Here is a 19,004-nt window from a genome sequence, read left to right as displayed (position 1 = left end):
TGTGCAGGGGAAGAAGGCAAGTGGGGCTTTTGAAATGCAAAAAGGCTAATTCCTCCTACAAATACACTGAAAGTCAAATAGTGAGTTTGCTGAGCCACCGTTAATCCACATCTTATTGGTGAACTACACTGACTTCAATCTCCTAACATCAATCCATTTGGGAATACAAAATTGAGGACCAACAGAGTAGAGAGAGAATAAAAAGCCCTGTATATCCCGCTTCTCTGTTAGACTATTGTACAGCGTGCTCTCCAGTGAATTCATCTTTTCTATTGTGCTGAACTGACAGCGGTGGAAGAAATCTCTCTTGCTAGTGTGGCTTACTGTCTGCAGCGTCTCACCATCCATATTCCGTTTGTGGAGGAACAAAGCTTCAACTCTTCTGCCCAGAGTTTTATGTGAGAATACAGAACTTTGTTGTAATGCTACTTGTCCCTTTGTTGGATTTGGCAACAATACTGAGCAGTCTGGATAAAGAAGAGCAGAGTGGGCTCGTTGCCTTGTTCAAGTGTGGTGTAATGTTGTGCACAGTTAATGTCATCAGAAGTCCAAAGCATCAGAATAGTTGGAAGAACAGGACAGAGGAAAGAAAAGGAGAGGAAAGAAGACAGGTAAGGAGGGGAGATGGAAGGAAGGAAGGAGAGGGAGGAGGACAGGAAACAAGAATACAGGATAGGTGAAGAGAAGAGAGAAGAGGAGCCGCAACAAGGAGATAGGAGAAGAGAAATTAGTAATGGGGAAAGGACAGAAAAGAAGAAACAAGGAGGGAGTACAAAAAGGAAGGATGGAGGAAAGAATGGATAGGGGAGGACTGGAAAAATAGGGAGTGAACAGAGGGACAGAAAGAGGAAAGGAGAAGATACATGAGTAGCGGAGAGGAGAGGAGACAAGTAAAGAGGTTAGCATAGGACAAGAAACAAGGAGGAGGTGGTGAGAGGAGAAGAGACAAGGAGAGGAGAGGAGACAAGAATACAGGATAGTTGAGGAGAAATGAGGAGAAGAAACTAGGAGGGAGGATAGGAGAGGAGAAATTAGAGGAGAGGCAACACTGGAAGAGGAGATGGAAAGAAAGGAACAATGACAAAGGAAGAAGAGGAGGAGAGAAGAAGGACGGATAGAGGAGAGGAAACGAGGATAGAGGTGAGGAGACTGACAATGACAACGGGGAAAGGGAAAAGGGGGGAGGGGAAGAGCCGGGAGGCATAAAGCAAATGGAGAGGATGGAGCTTCGTTATCAGCGTGACTGAAAACACCTACCTGTAATCTGGAAGGTGATGGAGAGGAGAGGGGGGACGCTAGGCTTCTGCTGTCTTTGGGTCTGACCCGCTGCAATTACAGGGGGGAGATAGCGCTATTAGCTAGGCACACACCGGGGGAGACGGAGGCACTACCAAACAAACACAGACACAGTGACAGGAGACCGGCAGAGACTAATGCAGCAGAGCTGGGCCTCGTATACCACACTTAGCTTTAAGGACACGTCTTTTATTTATTATCTTTGGGCTGGAAATAAGATCTGTGGTTTGTTTATTTTGACATGTTTAAAATCAGACTCGTGGTTAAAGATCTCATTCCACATGGATGTTTGGAGAGCATAACATCTCTTCAGGTTGGAGATGTTGGTGTTGAGGGATCAAAGGAAATCTGGTTACAGTCACTTTAATCAATGTGACAGATTTAAGTGAGGTCGTTCCAGGCATTCAAAGGAACAGTTTTTAAAAAGGATAAAAATAATGCAGGGTAGACCTCTAGCCTGGCTGTGTTCCACCAAACAGCTCTACAGTTGACTGATTCAAATGTTTGATTACTAACCTGTACAAAAAAAAAAAAAAAATGGTAAAACATCAGTGTGTGGTTTTAGGCAGAGTTGTGAGCTGGAATGCCTCAGCAACAACAGTAGTGACTCTGTGCAGCATCCCAAAGTCACAAACCTGGCAACCCACGCTGCAGCTGGAGACTCTACATAGAAGCTCCAGGTGCACAAATAAACCAAACTAAAAAAAACAACCTAAAAATCTTTGTTTTTACACTTCTGTTCATGTACCGATTAAACAAACAACACACATTGTGTAACTTTGACTCAACTTGTGACGGAGCTAGCTCTTTCAGATCCCACGAAGCGGTTAGCAGTTTGCTATTTCATTCGGCGCGGGAGAGACTTGTCGCGGATATTGATTGGCGTTTACAGTAGCAATAGTTTCTGACAGACAGTAGCTACTAGCTCAACGAGACAAACTCTAAAATCACCACTAAGAAACTTTCTAATACCATTTGTTGTCCATTGTTGGGGTGACGACCAGTGCAATGCATACATGAAGCTCCATTTTGATTTTATGGAAGCTTTAATGCTAAGCTAGGCTAACCACGTCCTTATTTCAGCTCTTCCTTTAATGTACAGACATGATATTGATTTTTTTCTCGTCTAACTCTCAGAAAGAACATGCGTTCTAAAAAAAGAAACTTTCATAACCGTTCATATCTTCTGTCACTTCTCTGCCCCCGCACTGTGATTTAAGTTCAACAGACATTGTTCTAACCAGTAACGACAGTATGGACTTGAACATTTTAATTAAACATTACATTTTTACATTACAGTCATTTAGCAGACGCTTTTATCCAAAGCGACTTACAATTCAGAGTCTATCACATTTCTACACCGTAGGCACAGCTACGGGAGCAATTTTGGGGTTAAGTGTCTTGCTCAAGGACACATCGACATGCGACTAGCGGAGCTGGAGCCAGGGTTCGAACCGCCGACCCTCTGATTTAAGGACGGCACTGCTATCCACTTAGCCACAATCGCCCCCCTAAACCCCTCCTGATACACTCGGTGTTAATGCACCTTTAAAGGGCTTTTAAATCAATCTTCTTGTCAAATGCTGGGAAAGGGAAACCAAAATGTCAACTCCCGCAGGGTTGGGAGAAGTGCTTTAGGGATCCATATGCTGCAGCAGCTGAGCGGAAAACCCAAACTCACACAGCCTTAGCAGAGGAAGAGCCGTATGATGCTCAGGCTGAGATACTGATCTGGGGTCAGATGGGAGTTACTCCCCTATAAAGATTAAGGTTAAGGTTTAGGAGGTGGAAAGCTGATTCCAGATCTTGGCCTGAGGGTATCTTCATGCCCCTTTCGCATGGTGATATTTAGTGATGACAGAGGGGAGAACGAGAGCGCCGGCTGCATTAGACTTCACTGAGCCACTGTCTGCCTCTCTGTCTCAGTGGTATGCTGGGAGATTAACCCCCCCTACAGAGGGGAAAGAAATCCTGCGCCAAGAAGATAAGAACTTGCTGGATGTAAGTGTACAACACGTGTTGTGTGCAGACACTAACACACAAGTCACGCACATTTCTGCACAGCCGGCCCTGACAACACCGCTTTCAACGTGCTTGTGTATATGAATCTTTAACTGCATCTTAGAGGTTACAAAAAGGTCCAAACATGTATAATCTCCCCGGTTTCATTACAGGTACATCTCACTGGTTCTATAGACCAGACAGAACTTAGGAAGGACATCTGTTAAAGACACAAAACATTATTTCTTATATTATTCGATATGTTTTGTGTGAACGGTGTCTGTCGATGGATTATATCTGGGCTACGTACCAGACTTCTTTGATTTGTGCTGATACACAGAGACTCAAAGGACTGCAGATCAATTCAAATGTTTTAGTACAACAAAAATGCAGCTTTTCAAGTCATTCATAGAGAATAACGACGGCCTTTAGTTGCTTTAGTTGTTTTAAATAACAAAAATACTTATTTCAACCCAAACCACAATCTTTTCCTAAATTGTACCGAGTAGTTTTGTTGCCTAAATTAACCTTAAAACTAAGTAAACCTATGTCAGAAGTTAATTTAAAAAAGATACTGTATGTTTACTGTAAATATGGACGTTTATTTTGAAAAGACACTATGCATGTACCGAGAGGAGACGGACTAAACTGACACGATGTCCCCGTCTCGTCCAAAACTGAAGCCAGAGCGTCATAGTTTGAGCAAAGCGTCGGTGTTTGACGAGTTGGGAGTGAGAAGGTTTTTTGGGGCTGATGTAACACAGCAGTGATTTCATTCATTAAAGCCTTCCAGATGCAGGTCTAAACACCTGGATTGAGTTGCATCAGCTATCAAATTAATAAATTCCCAAGTTTTTGTGTATGATCCTTCCTGAGTTCTTAGTAACTGCTGACTAGTTTTTTACTGAATCGGTTGCGCTAACTCTTAGTGAAGACATCTAATCAGACGGTTTCAGGGAGGAATACCATTTATTAAACATATCTCAATATACTTTGTAAATCTAGGTAATACTCTGGAAAATGTGTTAGTAGTATTCATTCAGTTTTAGAGTGAATCAAATTATGCTAACCGAGCCGACAATGTCTGGACATTTATAGTTGAATGATATCAGCATTGTGTTATTTTTCTGATATGTAATTTACATTTTCCCAGTTTACATTGTTATTGAACATATTTCTATTTCCCTTGTTGTAAAAACAACAACTGAGCCAATGAGAGCTTTGGCAGTAGGATTACGAGCGATGATGTTCACCTTCCTGTGCTGGAACCAGAAAAAAATACAGGAAATAATGTCAAAATGTGGATTAGGCCGACGCAGCAACACAAGTATTTGATACGCAATTATCTGCTACAAATCCACTCAGGGACTGCAGCTCTGATAATACACACTGTGTGAGAGGCTGGAGGACGCAAGCTGCCATGTAACAACGCTTGATCACATTTACTTTAATTACACCTGAGAGTTGGGATGATTTGTTTCAGTCTTTGCTGTGCGGTGCTGTAAGATTGGATGTATGCAGCGGTGGTGTTGACTCTGGTTCCAGTAGTGATAGGAGACGGTCGACAGCCGCCTGAGATCAAAACAACTGGAATTATAAGTCGACAGACAGAAATGACTCTTGAATCTTTATATTTCTTCCACTCAACACCGTAATTGTTAAATTGCACCGAGCAAGAGCTGCCGCATCAACAGGACAGGTTCAGTCACCTGAACGTAATTGCTTGAATGATCAATTGACATTATATGTGTTATTTGTAACTCATGGGAACGACCCTGGCGGAGGTCTGAGCTCTCCAAGTGCCCTCCTAGTTATCTAGAGCGGTTGTCAAACATGAACATCATGCCGGACTGAATAATGAAGTGAAAACAACAATGCCCTTCTCAGTCTGATCGGCTGATATCTCCATACATCCACAAATTACACTTAACGCCACCAGAATGGATTGATTGGACTTAGTTTGCGTGAGAGGAGCATCTCTTTATGTTTGGAGCCAGAGGCGACCGGACATCTCACCTCTCACATAAGCCCAGCCTCAACTAATGTATTTAACGCCCGCTTTAAGAGTGCAGCTTTGATTTTAAGCTGGCTTGAGAAATGTCAGAAATGGAGGCCTCTGCACTTGTGACCAGTGACAAGAAGTCACATGAGCAGACAAATCCTTGTTCTTAAAGATTCACGCTTTGGGTTAGAAGCAGAGAATGGAAGCGGGTAGAAGGCTGTTTCAATGTTCAAAGAGAAAACTTGAAGCTGACAATGTAGCCGCAGTGGGACATTTGAAGAAAAAGAACACGCTACAGTGACTATTAATGCAAATGAAATGTCGTATCTCATTTTATATTTGGACATGAGTCAGCATGTAGGCTTACGTCTGTTGCAAGTATTTGACACGCAATTATCTGCTTCAAAATCCACTAAGGGACTGCAGCTCTTATAATATACACTGTGTGAAGGGTTGGAGGATGTAAGTTGTCATGTAACACCGCTTGATCAAATTTATTTGAGTCACACTTGAGAGTTGGACTGATTTGTTTCAGGCGTTGCTGTGCGGTGCTGAAAGACTTGACGTGGTGTTGACTTTGGTTCCAGTACTGAAGGAAGACGGTCGACAGCCTCCTGAGATCAATTCAACTAAAATGTGCCAGTGACAAAAAGGGACTTCCACAACAAACTAATGATGGAAACATCCCAGAGGACAGTGGAGATGTAGGAGGGGGGAGGCAGTGGACAAAAAACAAGTGACAGAAATAAAAAACACCTGGAAGAACTGGCAGACAGCAGTGGTGGATTAGACGATTCCATTGGTTGTCCCAAAGTCAACAGCAGCATTTTGAAGAGAGGGAGAGAGAACGCTTTATTCATCCTTTAATTGGTTTAGGAATCTGAACCTGTCACTTTACAGTTATCAGTTTGTGTTGCTCCCATTCAATACCTTGTGCAAAAGTAATCAACTATGAACCCTGCAGCAACAAGCAGCTGGTTGAAGAAAACTACTGCATGCTGATTCCTCCTTAAGCATAAATAATGCAGATATCTTCAAATATATTCAGTGAAAGAATTCATGAAAAATATATATCGTTGTTATAATCTGTTGATCCTTAAAACGTATTGCTTCTTACCACGAGCGATATGGAAAAACACTCAGAGGCTTTTTCAGAGGCTTTAAAACTGTGCTCTGATGCAGACTAACGCTGATTCTAATTGTCTGTTTGGACTGAACTCAACTTACAGCACACTTTCCAGATGTGTGACTGCGTATTAAGTCGAGTTGAATTCCTGCTCAACTGTTGCCCAATTTGTTGCTGCACTAAAAAAGGTTTATTTATAACATTTTGCTTTACAAAGTTAGGAAACGTTGTTGCCTTACACCTCAAAGAATGATCCCAGTCTCCTCCACACAGTGAGGCACACAGTGTATTAATCAAACACTGGTATCGGATCGGTACTCGGTATCGACCCAAAGCCCAGGATTCAGTAGCGGGACATGAACACATGCATCATCTGCTCTCACGTCATGACCACAGGAGAGAAAACAATAAGATCAGACGTGGAGAATGGAACCACCCTCTTTCTTACCTTTGTCCTTTTCTCTGAGGTCGTTGAGGTATTTCAGAAGCTCAGCGTTGGCCTGGACGCAGTACACCTCCCTGATCTGCAGACCTCCTCCACAGAGCCCAGTCAGGTTACCACGCCGGCGGTCCTGTTGGCCGAGCAACGAGTCGACCCGGCAGTCGCTCCACTCCGTGCTCCTCCAGGTGTAGCTGCGGAGGAGGAGAACATGGGGTGTTGTGCGTGGGTATAACGTCAAAGTACAAGACACTTGCAATCCTGCAGGCCTTACAGATATGTTGTATAGTTACATCCAATTAAGTTGGACAGTTTAACCACCAGTTTAAGCCTTTATTTACACTTGTGTGTTTGAAAACATACTGGATTTTCAGAGACACAAGAGACACAAGATTTGTGCATTTAATGTTGGATATTAGTTCTCGAGGCTCGTCACCACAGCTGTGACAGTAAGAAGTGTCTGTGGACATCACAACGCTGTGATAGAAACAAACATTTTGATCTGAGAAGTTGATTTCTAAAGAAAGAAAGAAAATGTATCTAAAAAAAGACACTCAAAACACTCTCCAGGACGTGAGTGTAACTAAGTATTTTGGCAATAGCTGTGTAAAGATGAAATAGGATGAAACTGAGGGAATAAAGGCCAGCTGCGAGTCTACAGTTTGGATCTTTGTGTGTGTGTGTGTGTGTGTGTGAGAGAGTTTGTGGGACTCAGATATCCTTGCAGTCTCCCTCCATTTGTCTCTACTTTGTGTCTGGCACAAGCCCAAGCACTCATACTAATCTGTCTCCATATGCTGCCTCACACACACACAGTGCCGGGGCGAGGGCCGTCTGGACACCTAGACAACGGAGAACACACACACACACACACACACACACACACACACACACACACACACACACACACACACACACACACACACACACACACACACACACACACACACACACACACACACACACACACACACACACGACCCAGGAGAGCAAATTAGCTTGGTGGTATGAGTAAAGGGAAACCCACAGGAAGCGTGTGCGGCCTCAGTCAGGTTGAGTACCGTTACTGTATTTTGTTCCTGAGCTCTATTGGAACACAGAATGAATCCCTGCAGAGCGCTCGGTACTGCAGCGAGGTCTTAACAACGCTGTAACCAAAGAGGAAGGTATTATCACAACCTAACGTGCAATTGTATCCCCGTGAAACATGAGCGCCCGTCGAGTGCTCCGTTACGGAAAAACCCCCCCCCACATCCACTCCTTTCACTCAAAGAGCCCCTGCTCCCTCCCCTGCTATCAAGGGGGAACTCACGTGGAGCAGGGCGGCACGCCTTCCCCCGGAGGTTCACACGACTGAGAGTCCTGCAGCGGCGCGCACTCCGCCCCCTGGCCCACGGGGAACTGGACCACCTGTCTGCTCCGAGTGCGGTTGCCTACGGGAGACGCGGGGTCCACGCAGGTTTTGGAGCAGGGGCCCCACTCGGCCCAGTCGGTCACCTGGCAGTCCTTGGGGAGGACGCAGGACTGGACGGTCAGCGGCAGGTCCCTCGGTGCGCACAGGCTGGGGAAAGGATAAAGAGAAGGAGGGGGTGGAGGTTAGGGTTATGAGATCGATGTCGGTAGAGGAAGAGGAGCACCAACGCTACACAGAGTAAGATTCTTATTCACCAGTTCCCTCTGCTTAGAACCCAAATATACACAGGCCGAGTCTCCAGGAAGTCACTGCTCCAAACCAAGAAATAGTCAGGCCCATAATTATTTGCAAAGATTAAACAAAAAAAAGAGATATAGCATGTTAACTAGTGAGCTTTGGACGTGCTGGTCGGCAGATTATTGTATTTTTGGACAGAGACAAGCTAGCTGTTTACCCCTGCTTCCAGTCTTTATGCTAAGCTAAGCTAATAGGCTGCTGGCTGTAGTGTTAGTATCTGGCGTACAGGTACCAGAGAGGTATCGATCTTCTCATCTGACTCTGAGCAGGAGTCAGATGATTTGTTATAGCGACAAAGTTCATCCTTCATAGTGTTTAGGACCATTGAGCATGCCCAACAAAAGAAAAGACAATATAAAACAGAGACAAACGTCAAATATGAACATTTATGAAGCTAAAACCGGCTAAATGTTTGGCAGTTTTTCTTGATAAGTGACTTTCTGTAGATCGACCTGCACTAAGTGACAAACCCAAGCTTGAGAATCAAATACAAACGGTCGGCTTACAAGCCTCACAAGTGTCCAAATGTAGATCCTTGTTATCAGTTTGTTATTCTCTGGTCACAGAGCATATTTATGGTAAACAGCCTCATGCAGTGTGCGGCATATTGACGGCTCATTACAGGCACGTTAAATCTCTCAGGGCCTTACAGCTGCGGTTGATGTTCTCTGAACATGCCAGAGCAACAGATATGTGCCACTCTCCTTTAACCCCCTCTGCCCTTGACTGCTGCCACACTTTGTCATTAGCACACACACACACACACACACACACACACACACAGCAGTGTAAAACAGGAGTGGTGTGGCATGTTGTGTGTGGAAGTCTTAAGTAAAACCAAAAACAACCTCCGATCAATCGCTGGCGCACATCTTTTGATCATGTAAATGACATTTAGATGTAATGAATAACTCGTCCTCTCCTTGGGCTCCTTCCGAATCATTAGAAATGTGTTCTAACTAAAGCCGACCGCTCTCGTCTCCTCAGTGCGGATGTGTTTCCCCTCGGGGCGTTGCAGCTGACGAGCTATTAGTGCTAATTACGGCTCTGCTTCATTTAGAAACCTCTCATTTAGACGTCGCCCGCCACACCTCACCTCCAGCGACTCAGACTCTGGGTACAGATGAGGAAATGTATGAGCCGAGTATGTTGTCTCTTTCTCCTCTTCTCTTTGCAGATTAAAACACCTCTGCAGTCTTTGAAGTGGATAGTGAAGCGACACCGACAAAAAAACAACACAGAATTAAGATTTTCCACAAAACACTCTGAGTGCACCGGAGTCGTTTTTGCAAAGAGGAATTTTAACAGTGAATGTGATGCATGAGGGCGATGGCTGGATTTCCTGTCACAGATGGAGCTTCTTGTGTTTTTCTTAAAAAAAGCCCCTAATGCAGCCAATGACCCATTTCTTTTCGCTGCATGTGGATCCTTTGAGTCTTCTCCGCTGGTTGTGTGCATGCCTGAACATTTTGGTGGAGATTTCAAAGTTGCGGGAGAAAGGAGTCATTATTTCTTCATCTCAGTCATCCAGACAGAATGAGGACACAATCATTCCCTATTTAAATAAGTAAGAGGAAGTCTGGAAAATGCTCGTTTCTAAGCCTGTAGGTTTCACACAGCAGCGACTCGCGACAATGGAGTCCGAGGGCTCCCACACTAAATAAAAGCAGTCAGAAAGTTTCCACATTTCCACACTTGTAGGCTCATTACTTGAGCTGCATTAAAACACGGCCGATAAAATGGTCTAAAAACATAATTCCATGTGGGTCGAGTGATTAAAGAGCCCCTAAAGGCGAATAAAAATGACCCTTTAATTCAATGATGTAATGTGGCACAGCAGAATAATTAACAGCTCGATTAATACGACCCCAGCAGCGTTACGAGGAGGGGGCCCTGTGTGGGACGAGCGCAGGACGATGGAGAAAGTAACGGCTCAATGACAGATGTTCATCAAACTAAATTGGAAATGAAGTGAGAAAGATGTTCAGAGCGCGTCTGGCGAGGAAACGACTGGGTTATCGCTTCACTGGGAAGTTTGTTCCACTTTTACGAAAGTGGCAAAAACAACTATTAATATTTCAGGATGAGACATAAACAAGTCAAGGATTAATATTTATGCTCCTAAGGGCATGGGGGCTGTTTTCATGGTGCCTTTGAAATGTTTGAACCTAGTCACTGCTGAGAGCTCTGCGCCAACAAAGCATTAATGAATAGATTCAGTTCATAATTGATCAAATCCTGGAGTACAGTCGCATGTGACAGATGTGGCTTGCTTTGCTGACATTGTCACTGATTCTTTCCTGGAGATCAGAGACCTCGCGAAAGCCCCAAATCCAAGTTCCTCGGGAAGAACGGTGACATCTTTAAGTTACTGTCAGTCGAGGAACAGAGAGAGAGATGAAAGATCCACAGAAATAATTCATCTTTAAAAGAATCACTGATCAACATGAGAGGGTTAATATGAAAAACAGCAATTAATGTTGTGGCAAGAACCAGAATCACTGATGGTTTCCTGTTTAATTAAGTCATCAACATCCTCAACGTAACAAAAGTCTGAAGAGTGGACAGCAGCTGTGGATTTCTAGGTGCTCAAACATCCTGTTTTTTTAGGTTTAAGTGGGTCAAATGAGCAGTTAATGAGGGATAACACCAACAAAGTAACTGTCTGTAAGGGTTTTTTACGGTGACGGGGTTCTCTGCTGCTGGAGGCAGATTCATTTCTTGGAAGTAAAAGGTTTGATGCACATTTTAAAGCAGAGACTTCTGCTGAGAAATGAGAGTGAATTGAGAGCTATTGCTGCGTCTCGTTTGTAGTCAGAGAGCGGGACTTTGTAGCTCGCAGCAATACTAACGTCAGGGCCAGAGGTTAACCGACACTACGAATGGAGGCACTCATATATAATTACAGCATGTATTTAGGATAAGAGTGCCCACTGAAGGTCAAATCAATTACCTATTCAGGTAATGATCTTTGACATGATACTGTTTAACATTTTAGTTGTTGTAGTTTAATCTCTCATTCTGCATTGGCTGCTTCTTTCGAGTAATTTTCTTTACCGACAACTTTGCAGCTTATCATCAAACATTTGACCCTTAAATCAGAGAAAATACTTTTTTTTTTAGCATTGTCTAGCCTTGCAGACAGTTTTGGACATTTAACTTACCTTTTCTACATGGCCTGGTACGTGAGAAAACCTGTTTTTTATATTTCGTGATTTGGGCGAACTGGTCCTTTAACTTCTCCAGAAGTTGTAACCTTAACCTTAAAATACAGAAACCAAAGCTTCCCGTTGTCTATTTTAGAAGATCTTCTGTAGCAATTTGACTTCATGTCTTATCGAGTGAAGTCATTTTGAGTGGCGCTCTTCTTAACATATCATGATCACACGTCATCACACATCCATTCGAGGACAAAACTCAGAAAATTGCCTTATTTTGAAAAGTAACACACTAAGATTGATCTCATGTCACAAAGTGAGTTGCTTTGCCACTTCCATGAGGCTGACATCAGATACACTGTGGTGAGTTGTGCTTCATTGCTCTGACAGGCACAGCGGTGGCAAACACACAGCCGGTAAACATCCTCCGCCGCGTGTCACCTCCCGACAGGGAGAAGAGAAAACTTTCAGGAGGACAGATTTGGCATCTCGTTAGAAATGCACCGACTTGAGGACAACTAAACGTCGAAGGTACAGCAGTTTAGTTGGTGACAAATATAAATAGATGGATGGAAATGTTGACAAGAAATACAAGAAAAAACATAAAATGAGACTAATATAGATTCAATAAATGCATTACCTCTGCTAAATGCCTCGAACTTTGAAGATAATTGCCTTATTTTGAAATGAATGTCTCATCATTGCCTAAGCAACAAAATTGAAGTGGGGTATAAAAGTGCTGAGAGACAAAAAATACAAAAACAAATGAACTTCATGTCACATTAACATAAAAATGTTGCCACTCACTTGCGAGCCACAGTGCTGCCATTCCTGTGTATGCAGGTCACGTCCCGGGTCTGGTAGCCCACCTGGATGTCCCAGAACGGACTCTCTTGCCGGTTGAGGCGGTTCCTGGTTCGTTTCTTCTGGATTAGCTCCCTGGTCTCTGGATCTTTGACCCCGGCGCGCTCCCTGAGCCCCTGGCCTTTTCCTTTCCTGCGCTTAACTTGGCGTGCCGTTCGAGTCTGTGGGAGGGCGCAAGGGCTCCACGGTCCGACCCTGAGACTGTACATGCCCTCTGGACCCGTGCAAGGCCCCGGCTTACAGGACTGGAATTCGGTTAGGTTGAGACACACTGCGCCCCCGAAAAGTGGAGGAACCAGGACACTGCGGACCCTGTTCCTGAGGCCCGTTCCACACGTTTTGGAGCAGGACGTCCATGGCGAATACTCGGAAAGCACACAATCCTGAGGGCAAGGGATCAAACACGCCTGCTCCAGGCGAGGCTTGGGCTCAAAGTACTCACAGATGGCATCCTCCGCTGGAGACTCGTCCGATTTCAGTATGCAGCCCACCTCCCGGGTCTGAATGCCCTCCTCGCCTCCACTGCACGTGAACGGCCGCGAGGCCCATAAGGTCCTCGCCGAAACTGGCACGCACACATTCCAGGCACCCAGTTGCCAGTCGTAAAGGTCCTTGTGCCAGTCGCACACACGGAAACAGTTCCTCTGGTTGGAGGGACGCTGGCCCTGATCACAGTTGGTGTGTAGCGTCGTCCAGCCTTCCACATGGGCACACCAGACCGCCCGGCTTTGGCTGCCTCCCGGGCCGCAGTCGCTGCCCATGCATCTTCCCCATGGACCTGGGAAACAAATGAACCGGGTCAGGTTACGATATGAAAAATACCAAACAATAAAACATTTGAGCTTCAGGTGCAACTCCAAGAACAGTCTGAGTACAGTAAGAAACCTGAAGAGCCAATTTCTTTGTCATAACAGAAGACGATCAAGACACAGCTCAGGAAAAGACAAAACATCTGAACTTTTACTGGTTTTGGATGGAAATCGGAATAATGATGCTTCTCAAACTGGGTAAGTTGAGAGAGATTGCATCAAGGTGTACTTTTAATAATGGATCATTTAATAAAACTAGAATTACCGCCTCGCAGTCAAGTCGCAGTTTACATCCTTCACTTCATCATTTTATCTTATTAGACATTTATGTGAAATTGTCATAATTAGCAGATGAAATATTGAGTCATTTTGTGAGGTCACAGTGACCTGTGACCATCAAATTCTAATCCGTTCATCTTTGATTCCCTCACAACAATGGGCCGCACATACAGACGTCAGTATGCACAACGTAAGCAGAAGCCACGGCTGTCATAACAAAGGCTGTGATTCCATGTGTCGAATTAGATAAACATCCTCGTAGTTACATTAGTAACACTCGCTGATGCCATTTGAAAGCTCCTCTGTGCCTTTAACAACAGAACTCCATCATTATGCAAGCATCAATTAGTCAAACACGTCAAACCTTCCATCGCTGAAGGAAGAGCAGATAATGCATCTTCAAGGACGACGCAGTGAATTCACAGACTCCTCTAATGTGGTCCTTGATGTAGAATGTGTGAGCGCAAACTAAATATGTCCCGTTCAATAAAAACAGAATGTCACCTTGTTGTGCGCCACACTCGGGTCAATTGGTGCGAGGTAGTAACAGTCAGAATACAAACAGAACACAACGTGCAACAGCGGAGATTATTGGAGATCACAGTAAAGCTAATTTAGAGGGGCCATTCGTAATCTATCGGTGTCATTTATCAAACTGTTGGCAATGAGCAGGAAGTGCCACAAACATCAATAAACATGTTTGTCTGTACACAAGTCTCTGGCAAAGCCTCCTCTGATCCTCTCTTACTAGTTGTAGTAGAGATCCAGCAAACAGTCCTCGAGGCCTGGGGCAGTGAGGAGAAACACAGCAGCAATGCTGAGTTGAAGAACAGGGCTTTTTACAGTGGCCTCATAAGGCTGGAGATATGTTGCAGTCAGCATTATCTGTCCAGAGAACAAACCGAACAGAGAGTTGATCCCACATAGAGGTATGGTGTTTGTCTCTAAAGCCACATCGAGCCACACTGCTGCACCGGGCGACATCTTCCTTCACTACGATGAGCATGAGCGCTGTGGTTTAATGTGACTAAATCTAACGTACACCGTCCTGCTACATTAAACATTGAAACTATTCATTTTGTTATTAAAGAATGAAATCTTCACAAGGGACCAATGGGATCCTAATGATTCCTAATAATGTTGGAAAGTATCAAGAAATGAACTAAAACATTATGGACAATAAGGAGTAACAGCAGCTTTATCCTTCAGCAGCTCAAATGTTTTGTGATGCTCGGCGCCCGTTTATACCATCAGCCTCATTCATTGCTATCTTCATCAACAACCCTATCAACCCCAGGCCTGTTTGTTTTGCCTTTATGTATCCTCCTTTAGGTACCTTTCCTTTCCTAACTTTTACCTCCCTACCTTCTCTTCTGAAAAGCCCAAAACAGATACATATATATATGTATATATATATATATATATATATATATATGTATGTATCTGCTCTGCTCACTTAAATTCACGATGCGCTATAAATACAAACAAGAGCTCGCTCACACTAGGGCCAACACACATTATTTCATTACATTTAAATCAAACAGAGAGCGAAGGGCCTCATTTTGTTTTTCTCCATGAAGAAAAACTTAGCTAACAGCATGAAAACTGTTTTAACCCAATCATCCCAACTCAGCTGGTACTCTGAGCAAGTTGAAAAACACCAATTAAAGCAGGGTACCTTCACGCGCAGTGTCTTATCCAAAGGCTATTCATACGAGCAGGGAGAAGAAATCAAACTAATTGGGCAGCTTCACTTTTCACCTCACATTAAAGTCCTGGGTAATTGATTATATCAGCATGGGGCCTCGGGCTGATTGGACCCTTCGTGGGCAGTCGGTGTGTGAGGACAGCTCATGTTGACCCACGTCCATGCAGAGTTTAAAATCACTCCCGGCAGATAATCAGGAGCACATTTCCGGCCAATGATTGCCTCTGATGAGGCTGCTTGTTGCCTTTTCTCTGATCTCAGCAGCTGAAACAGCCGACAGGATCTATCTCCAGTCAACGTGACGCCGCGTTCAAAGGTGGGTTCACTCCTCACGGTATCAATGTGGTATGATGGGCGTCGTTTGGCTCCAGGTCACATCATGCTACTAGTTTTTAGAAACTTAAGGACGAAGATTTAGAGGGTGAACTACATTAGTATTCCCTAGACGAATCCTCTCAGGTGTTTGTCTGAGTCCATAGAATCTATATTTCCAATCCAATAATAGAAGAAAGGCCACTTGGAGGTTCTGCCTGCACAAAGCAAACTGATAAAGACAGTGAATATTATCTCCACAGCTGATAGAGAGTTTTGAGGGCAGAGGGAGAAAACGCTGATCCCGAATCTCAAATGCAGCAGAATCACGACAGCTTCTCCGGTACCAAAATAAAACACCTCCCACACAAATCCAATCCATCCCAGATAGAAGTTATCTCCTCCGAGACTTTCATCTGGCTCTGCTCTCAACGCTCCTCCAGCCCAGGATGTGGAATATAAGGTTCTCACTGAGTAAAGATCACAGAGCAACCTGCCTGGTCTGAAGACGCACAGTTCTGCCTCTCATTCCGTTGTTCTAATATCCTCTATGACATGTTTTGTGTTGTCAGATCTTCGCAGCTGTTTGCATGTTTTGGTCTTTCTTCTCCGAATGTTAATCAATGTGTAGCCACGGTCGGTAGCCTCCAGCTAACCTTTGAATATTGCATGCAGTCTGACAGCAACATTAGACATCGTGGAAACAAACGGCATGCTTCACCTCCATTTCTCATGGTTATCAGAAAGTATTCATGGAGTCATCAATAACTCTCACTCAGGTCTAAATCCTGAATAATAATGTCTTGATATGGACGGTGTAATGACTGTTGATGAACACCTATTGTTTGCTGAAGTCAAATCAAATGTAGAAGACAAATGAACAAACATAAATCCAGAGTATCCTACTAGACCGCTCAGACCTGTGCAATCTAAATGTAAATGTCGTTTTATCATTTGGCAACAAAAGCATCGTTTTTGTGTCTGTTTATTGTTGTAGCTGACTTACTGTGACCTCTGGAGACTTTACATGCCTCTCAGAGTTAATGTAAAACCGGCAGCGTGTTTGCATCAACGCTTTGCAAAACTCAATCACAAGTGAGCGGGGTAAGCAAACACAACTTAGCCAAATAAATACTGCAGAGAGAATCACAAAAACATCACAATATTCTTCACGTGAATGTAGTCTTTCAGAACATACAGCAGTCATTGTTTAAGTGGCGACGTGTCCACGATGCACCCTTTGTATGTGATCGGTGGAGAGAACCACAGCTGTAATCCAAACACTTTGTGATAAATATCTGCAATTGAGAAATCATTGGTTGAATAACACGACTCGGCATTTAAATGAAACAAAACTCTGATAGTGAATCTGAACTAGATAGTCTCAAATGTGAGTACCAAGAAAACTAAATGCAGTAAATCTTTGCAAGTTTTTCTTTGCAACCCAATTCCTACTATTTATATTTTTTTATAATAATATTTGCTTAAAAAATTTAGATTCAGATTGTGTGTGTTGGCAACAATCTGGCGATGCGCTACGTGTCCCGACACAAGGCTTGTGAAGATTCTCCCTGTCCCTGAATCATCCATCTCCACAGCACTGCTTCAATGAGTTCATCTTTGTATGTAAACTATTAATTAAAAATCAATACTATGTTGTTGAGAATGTGACGAAAATCACAACACATAATACATCAATACTCAAGTACATCAATTATAGTTTTCTTACACCCGTACTGTCGGTAAAGATGAGGGTTTTGGCCGGATGACCTGTTCTGAGGAGCAGCGATGTTAAATAAATGTGCTGATAGGTACAGTATTCTATCAACTGTTCAACAGAATGAATGGATCATAATCAAACCTTCAAACTGTATTATTTGGAATATAAAATGTCATTATAATCATTGTCCCCTATCATATTCTTGCTCGAGAGGACTTCTAGTTTTACTTCTTTAATGAGTAACATTTCACTGCAGTCACAATAGAAACTTTTCTTTCTCTTAAAAGTGCTCGGTGACTTTAGAAACCAGAGAATGAAGATTAAAATAAAGTCCTAAAAAGTCACCAAAGAGAAAAGGGAACTTCTGCAAGCTATTTAAGCGAACTAAATCCTAAAATGAGCTATTCTTTGTTTTACTTGGGGCCCCCATGGAGCCCTCAACTGGCCCCACGCACTATATGTGGCGTGCGACACCCTCCCAGTCGAGGTGAGAGCCTGATCTCTGACTGGGCCTCGAGTGTCTATTTAATGAACAGCTTCTTTGTCCCTGCAGGGTCAGCTCCACCAATGAATGGGTCGCTGTGTCGCTCTCTCTCTGCTTCTGTTTGTTTATTACTGCTCAGATCCGCAGCAGCATCTCGCGCTCAAAGACGGGACCTTCCTCTGGGCCGGGTCAGGGTTCGTCGCGGGATCATCTCGGCCGCGATGCCATAACCGGTGGATGTGTTTAAATCGCTCTTTAAAAAATATAAGCTAGTTTGCCTCAATCGGTAAAAATGAAGTTTTCTTAAAGCACTGCAGGGTGAGTGCACTCTTAAGAAAAGTTCATAAAACCCTGTTCACCCTGAGTGGAAACTTAGCTGAACGCCACCAGTATATTGTCAGTGTTTCTATATGCAGCAGAGTGAAAAGAGTAAAAGTGAGTTAATGTATATAGTGTGTTCGCCTCAGGTCGCTCAGGATTCATTCTCCCACACACTTCCAGTAAATGAGGATGAGCTCTGTCAACTTGTCAGATTAAATCACAGCATAGGAAGAGGATTTTCCAGAGGTTTGATTTTATGGATTTGGCTGCACACAAACAAACCTCCTTTCAGTGTTTCGATAGTATTTCCCGGTTCGTAAAAGCCCGAACGAATGACCTAAAATGCTCCGGTGGAGCTTGTTTTACGATTAAAAAGAAAAGTGAACGGTGTTTTAAATCTCAGTGGAAATTGATCCATCAGCTCCAAAGCAACACAGCAAGATGTCCGTTTCATTAAGTAACCTTTGTTGGTTTTAAAACCCAAACCAGCGTTCGTTAACTACTCTGTTCCTGCTGTTTGAGCAACTTCAAACTGAGTATCTGAGTGTTCAACACGACGTAGCTTCACAGTTTGGACGGAATAAATCATCTGGAGTACAAAGTGGTAATTGCATGTTTGCGTAGCCTTTGGCAGAACTAAGTATTAGAAACATTGAACGAGCCACGTTGAGTTCACATTAAGCTCAGCAATGAATTATGTTTTGCCGAGAGCTACAAAACAAATGTGGTGCGCATGAGGAGAGGGCCAACAGTGCTTTGTTTTCTTTGTGTTCA

At 43.7% G+C, this 19,004-nt stretch overlaps 1 protein-coding gene across 1 annotated transcript in view; it reads right to left on the bottom strand.

Moving 5' to 3' along the window:
* The window catches only part of thsd7ab (thrombospondin, type I, domain containing 7Ab), a 125,085-nt gene that overhangs the window by 69,965 nt on the left and 36,116 nt on the right, over nt 1–19,004 (bottom strand). Inside the window, exons 2-5 of the mRNA XM_076081137.1 lie at nt 12,541–13,375; nt 8,177–8,425; nt 6,874–7,058; nt 1,258–1,326 (exon numbers count right to left, since the gene is read on the bottom strand). Coding sequence (XP_075937252.1) covers nt 1,258–1,326; nt 6,874–7,058; nt 8,177–8,425; nt 12,541–13,375 — 1,338 coding nt within the window. The remainder of the gene's footprint in view (nt 1–1,257; nt 1,327–6,873; nt 7,059–8,176; nt 8,426–12,540; nt 13,376–19,004) is intronic.

This window comes from Anarhichas minor, unplaced genomic scaffold, assembly GCF_050575085.1.
Source record: "Anarhichas minor isolate MPS153535 unplaced genomic scaffold, ASM5057508v1 ptg000079l, whole genome shotgun sequence".
Classification (NCBI taxonomy): Eukaryota; Metazoa; Chordata; class Actinopteri; order Perciformes; family Anarhichadidae; genus Anarhichas; species Anarhichas minor.
Note: the sequence above shows the minus strand (reverse complement) of the source record. Positions and strands in the feature narration are given on the sequence as shown.